The following is a 6,581-nucleotide window of genomic DNA, read 5'->3' as shown; positions in this document are numbered from 1 at the left end:
GGGGAGGAGACAGTTTGACAGGAGAGTTTAAAGACACAGGAAAAGTCAGAAAGAGCCAGAGAATGAGAAGCCAAAAGAGCCAGAGAATGAGAAGCCAGAATGAGCTAAAGCCAGGGCGTGATAGACCGTCGTGACAAAACCTGAGTGTTTCCCACTGTTCTAGATTGCTTTATCAGGATTGAGACAAGTTGCCTCTTCAGAAGCCCATGGACCAACAATGCTGCCTTTCAGAAATCTAAAGGAGACGTTATAACTGAGACATAAGTAAGCTATTCCTGGACTTTAAAAAACATATTTTAATTTTTTTAATTTTATGTGCATTACTGTTTTGCTTGTATATGTCTGTGTGAGAGTATCAAATCCCCTGGAACTGGAGTTACAGACAGTTGTGAGCTGCCATATAGGTGCTGAGAATTGAATCTAATTCCTTTGGTAGATCAGCCAATGCTCTTAACCACTGAGCCATCTCTCCAGCCTCAATACCTGAATTCTTGTAGCTGTAGTAAGACAGAGAAACAATCAGTCATCTATAAAGCCCTTCAAGTTAGTGACACAAACTTTCAATCCTAGTACCTGGGAGGCAGAGGCAGGTGGATCTCCGAATTGAAGGCCAGCCTGGTCTATAGAGGAAGTTCCAGGACAGCCAGGGCTACACAGAGAAACCCTGTCTTGAAAAGCCAAACAAACAAAATAATCTTTTTTTCCAAGTCAGGCTGAGTGAGTGCTCACACCTATAATCCTAACACTTAGAGAAGGCTGAGATAGTAAGCCTACAACTTAGAGGTCAGCCTGGGCTACATAGCGAGTTTCAGGACAGGCTAAACAAGAGACCCTTTCTCAAAAAACCTGGATACCAGTGCTGGAGAGATGGCTGAGCAGTTAAGACTAGAGTGGCTCATAATGGCTTCTAACTCCAGCTCTACAAGACTCTGATACAACTCTAGCCTCCTTGGGCACCTGCATTCGTATGTGGCACATATTAAAAAAATACAGAATTAAAAATAGTAAGAAGAATCTAGAACATTAAAAAATAAATAAAAGAACACAACAGCTCATCAGGGCATTTGCTGCACAAGCTGATCTGAGTCTGATCCCGGGGCCTAAGGAGGAAGGAGGGAGCTGACTTCCCAAAGCGTGGAGGACTGCAGCCTGTGTGGGACCATGCAGGCCGAAATTAACAAGAACTAGCCAACCAGGGAAGGGCCCACATCCCGTGACACCCACTAGGATGGCACCTGTGCCTTTCCTGCAGGTCCTGTGTGTATGTATTATGTCTATGACCTGCATACATGAAGCATGTGTGGAGATCCTAGGACACGCTGTACACTTTTCTCATTCTCCATTTAAGATTGAACTCAGGTTGTCAGGTTCATGCTACACAACGCTTTTACCTGCTGAACTATCTTGCCACCCCTTCACCTTTAAAATTTGTAATTATTATTTTAAACAAGGTCCCAGTATATAGTTCTGGTTGTCCTAGAACTTGCTAGTTTCAAACTCACAGGGATTCTCTTGCCTCTGTCTCAAGTGCTAGGATTAAAGTGTACACCACCACACACAGATTCTGTATTTTTAGGGGATGGTCTCCTTATATAGCCCAAGGAAGCTAGAATTTTCAATCCTCCTGTCTCAGCTTCCTATGAGGATCATAGGCACACATCACTGTATTCAGACCCATTGACTTTCCAGAAGCCCCCAAACTATACCTATGCTTTCCTCACAACCTCACTGCAAGGCAGAGCGCGCTCTGAGGAAAGGAAGCGGCTGACTCCCACTCTCCCCCAGCACTGGACTCTGTGTACAGGACAAGTGTCTAGTCCAGAAAGCAAACGCCTGAGACCTACGTACACTTCTCTCAAAGGTTAGGTGTAGGCCGAGTTCTTATTGCTGAGAAAGATGGATACACAAAGGACAGAACTCAGCTTATACCGAAGTCACATGCTCAATTAGGGTTTCCTGAAGTGACTCCTCTGGCTTCCACTCTGAGCCCTAGGGCTTTCACCCACAGCAAACCCCATGACAACAGTCAATCATTTACCTTCTTTTGGAGCTGGAATTTTGGAGTTGACCGATTTACGTTTTTGCTTCTGAAAAACAGAACAAATCGCCACAATATATGGCTCTTGTCAGTAATCACAGTCCTATCATGAGCCTATGTATTGTGATAAGGCCCCAGGCAGACCCAGACAAAAATCAGCAAAAAGGTACCAAGTTAAGTGGCTCTTCAGGGACAGTAGCTGCAATCCGGTGACAGGCACTTACCGGGACGGTTACGTTTTCCTGCAGTGGCAGACTGTCCTTCGGTCGTAAGGGAAGAAGCTGTAAGAGCTCTGGGTTTATTGCAGCCACATCATCAATATCAATCTGCAAGGCCAATGAGTCTTGGTGAAGCAGCACGGCTTCACCTAAATGAATCACTGTGATCAAGACCACCCAAGATTCAGGCTTTACCAACCTTAAGTTCCATTAAAGCACTGACCACTACAAAATAGTTATTCCTTAGTAATGGTTTACCATCTAGATGGAATGGGCCTCTGGTTTCCAAGCCAACAGGAGACTGAGTGAGGAGAGTGAGGTGGAGAGGAAAGCGGACAGACAGGCACACAGATGTCCACAGCAGACCTGCGCCTCTGCTCTCCTACTGTTCTGCTGGGCAGTGACGTCCTGCTGGCCACAGCCCCCTGAGCACTTCTTGCTGGCTGACACGAAGGAGGAAACAAGTTCTAACCGGCTGGTGATATCAAAATGGAGGGCCCCTCAGGATCTTATAAGCAGGAGTAAGTTCCCGAAAGCTGCTACCTAACCCTAAGTCTACCTACATTTTCTACTGGGCCCAGAGACTTCTTCCCAGTCACACCTTCCAGTTGATGTCTTTCCTAGTTCCTGCTCACACCCACAATGAGGTCACAATTCTGGGTTTACATCACCAGAGTCCTGTAACTCTTTAGGAACAACTCAGACTTTCCCAGCATCATAGGTTTGAAGCAGCAAACTGGGCGGAGGGCTGTAGCTTGGCACTAGTGTTTCCTTTGCATGAGTGAGGACTTCAAGTCACCACACATGACAGAAGACACCAAATGGATCCCACTTTTGTTTACATTTAAAATTGATGAAGCTTAAGAATATATTTCCCTGGGGCTGGAGAGATGGCTCAGCAGTTAAGAGCTCTGACTGCTCTACCAGAGGTCCTGAGTTCAATTCCCAGCAACCACATGGTGGCTCACAACCATCTGTAATGTGGTCTGATGGCCTCTTCTGGCATGCAGGTGTACATGCAGATGGAGCACTCATACAAACAAACAAATCTTAAGAAAAAAGAATACACTTCTCCAAAGCTGTCCCGGAACCTTCACATATGATACTCTCAAGCACATGTGCACCGCAGTACTTCACACGGGACACTTTTAAACATATGTATACCATAGTACTTCACACATGACAATCTTAATCTGCACCATGGCAGTTCACATATGACACTCTTAAACACATGTGCACACGATACCCATGGCTGACTCCTCCCTCCTTACACACACGTACACACCTTTTTTTTTTTTAGTCTTGATATGTAGCTCTAACTGTCCTGGTATTCACTCTGTAGAGCAGGCTGGCATAGAACTCACAGAGATCCTCCTGCCTCTGCCTCCCAAGTGCTGGGATTAATGGCATGTGCTACCACACCAAGCACAAATATTTTTAAAAGGAAAAAGACTTACACAGCTTCAAGAATATAAGACTCTGCCTGCCTCTGGCTCCTGGGCACCGAGATTAAGGGAATGCCTCACCATAGCAGGCCTGCCTGTGCCACCCTCTTAAACTCCACGAGACAGACTGCACCTTAGTCACCGACATTCCCAGGCCTCAACACACCACCTATCATTTTGGAATCAATCCAGAAGGACTTTGTGGTTAAATCCTCACAACATTCTAAGGTAGACATTGTCATCTTCACTTTATAGATAAGGAAGTGGAATTCCTAAGGGCAGAAACATGACTGAACACACATAAAGCAGAGGGGAACAGAGGAGGAATCTGGGTTTTACATGCATAGACCAGAGAAACTTTTCACAATGCCTTCCTCCCATCTCTTTCTAGTCATTTTGCTGCTACCAAAGCATGCCGAGTCTGCTCTGCCTACGGCCAGTGCTGTCATTCAGACCTCTGGCCGAGGCATGCCACTGGACTGTTTCAGCTAAGCCCTCACAGTCTATCCAAGACCCACCCTGGAGCGGCTCTTACGCTGCTCACCTGTGCCACCCATTACCAGCGGCTTTCTGACTTGGCTTGTCAAAACCACACCTTCGGGCTGGAGAGATGGCTCAGTGGTTAAGAGCACTCTGACTATTCTTCCAGAGGTCCTGAGTTCAATTCCCAGCAACCACATGGTGGCTCATCCCTATCTAAAAGGGAATCTAATGTCCTCTTCTGGTGTATCTGAAGACAGTGACAGTGTACTTGTCATATATATATATAATAAATAAATCAAATCTAAAAAAAAAAAAAAAAAAAAAAAAAACCCACACCTTCATTTTCTTTCCTGGGTTACAGATTTTGTTACCCAAACCGACACAGGTAGTGTGCACTCAGGACCCAGGCTTAGGTGGAGCAGGACCTTGATTAGGATTCCCTGCAGTTTGCTCTCCACAAACCAAAAACGGCTAATTGCTTCAATTTGGAACACCTGACTAAAGGAAATCCCGCTGGATCCAGGGAGAACCACTTCTTAAGACTGGGCTGTTACCAGTTCCACACAGATGGCTCTGCACAGGATCATGTGAAATGCCACACAAGCGCTCTCAGAGAACCTACCTCTTTGCCCTTTGTGGCACCTCCTTCAGTCCATTCCACTGAAACACAGGATTTCTCCAAGTTCACTGTGCTTATATTGGCTCTGTGAATTAAGCCTACGTATGAAAAGGTCAGAAGTTACTCATCTGTCTCCTAAGAACTTAAGTTTTTTAAAAAGCTCTTTTTTTGAGAACTTAATTTTTATATTCCACTTTGCCTTTAGCATCCTAGAGACTTCAAATATAAAATTTACCTGGGAAGGGAAAATTTACTTCACCTCTTTTAAAAAACACAAAACAGCCGGGCAGTGGTGGCGCTCCCCTTCAATCTCAACACTCGGGAGGCAGAGGCCTGAGGAGCTCTGGGTGAGGCCAGCCTGGTCTACAAAGTGAGTTCCAGGACAACCAAGGGTACACAGAGAAACCCTGTTGTCAAAGTGTAACTCCACTTCCAGAAGATCTAACAAAACACTAATGAACATAAAATAATAATAAATTAAAAAAGCAAAAAACAAACAAAAAACCACCAAAGAACTAGGCCTGTGGTGGTAAATTCCTTTTATCCTAGCACTTGCAAAGTACAGCAAGTAGATCTCCCTGAGTTCGAGGTTAGCCTGGACTACAAAGCAAGTCCAGGTTCAGGGCAGCCAAGGCTCTGTTATACAGAGAAACTGTCTCAAAAAAACAAAATTAACACAAACGCTAGTAATCTCAATGGGGTACACCCTTAGACCATACCACAGTGAAAGTGAATAGGGAACGGGCCTTAAACCCCAGCTGCATAGAATAACCACTCCACCACTCCAACAGAATGAAGGTTCATTTGAGCAAGTAAGTTACTACATCCCTTGGAGGAGCTGTTCCTGAACACATCGCTGAAGAGCTGAACCGCTCGTGTTTCCCTGATTCATTTTTGGCAGTGGTTGTCTGGCTATTCCACGAATGACCCGTTATTAGACCTGCAGAAGTAGCTTAATAAAAACAGAAGGTTGTTTTACCACCTCCTTAAGAACAGGAATCCTGCCGGGCAGTGGTGGCGCACGCCTTTAATCCCAGCACTTGGGAGGCAGAGGCAGGTGGATTTCTGAGTTCGAGGCCAGCCTGGTCTACAGAGTGAGTTCCAGGAAAGCCAGGGCTACACAGAGAAACCTTGTCTCCAAAAAAAAAAACAAACAAACAAAGAAAACAAAAACAAAAATCAAACAGGAATCCTGTTCCTTTACTTTGAATTCCTGCACCTGACATATTGCAACAACACTATATCTCCCACAGTCTGGGAGCTAAGAAGCTGAGGGTCCAACAAAGTAGAGCAGTTTCAGAGGAAGACTTCAGAAGGAAGTACATCCATTCGCCACAACCTACCCTAGGCGCACCAATGACCGCAGAGGTGCTCCGCCCACACTCAGAAAGCAGACAAGGGACCCACAACCAAGGCAGCATTTTCCTCCTGTGTAGGGAACACCGAGTGCCAGTGTAGGGACATGGACCCCCTTAGTGTGGGACAAGGGAAAGTGTTCCAAAGCTTGCCGTATGGGGATTCGGATAACTATCTTGGCAGTCTCACCGCTCTTGGATCCCCTTGGCCTCAGGACCCTGCCCTCACCATTGCTGCGTTGAATATTGATGGAGAGACCAGGAAACAATCGTGCGTGAAGCGACTCCATGGACTCGGGAACAGCAACGGGTAACACAAATGCAAGAAGCTCGGAACCCACGACTCTGCTGCTACTGCGCTGTGTTAACGCCGACTAAACCGCTGCAGTTTAAATCCCGCGCGCCAGCGTCCCTACGACGTCA

The 6,581-nt window shown here is 45.9% G+C and overlaps 1 protein-coding gene across 2 annotated transcripts in view; it reads right to left on the bottom strand.

The window, feature by feature from the left end:
• Positions 1 to 6,581, bottom strand: part of Kif2c (kinesin family member 2C) — a 24,371-nt gene extending 17,790 nt beyond the window's left edge. The window contains exons 1-4 of one of the 2 annotated variants that reach the window (XM_028786136.1): positions 6,388 to 6,581; positions 4,807 to 4,901; positions 2,263 to 2,364; positions 2,039 to 2,087 (exon numbers count right to left, since the gene is read on the bottom strand). In XM_028786136.1, the coding sequence (XP_028641969.1) occupies positions 2,039 to 2,087; positions 2,263 to 2,364; positions 4,807 to 4,901; positions 6,388 to 6,448 (307 nt within the window). In that variant the 5' untranslated portion in view covers positions 6,449 to 6,581. The remainder of the gene's footprint in view (positions 1 to 2,038; positions 2,088 to 2,262; positions 2,365 to 4,806; positions 4,902 to 6,387) is intronic. The other variant, XM_028786127.1, reaches the window with a different exon arrangement.

The sequence above is a fragment of the Grammomys surdaster genome, unplaced genomic scaffold (assembly GCF_004785775.1).
Source record: "Grammomys surdaster isolate TR1022 unplaced genomic scaffold, NIH_TR_1.0 100, whole genome shotgun sequence".
Lineage (NCBI taxonomy): Eukaryota > Metazoa > Chordata > Mammalia > Rodentia > Muridae > Grammomys > Grammomys surdaster.
This window is presented reverse-complemented; position numbering and strand designations above follow the sequence as displayed.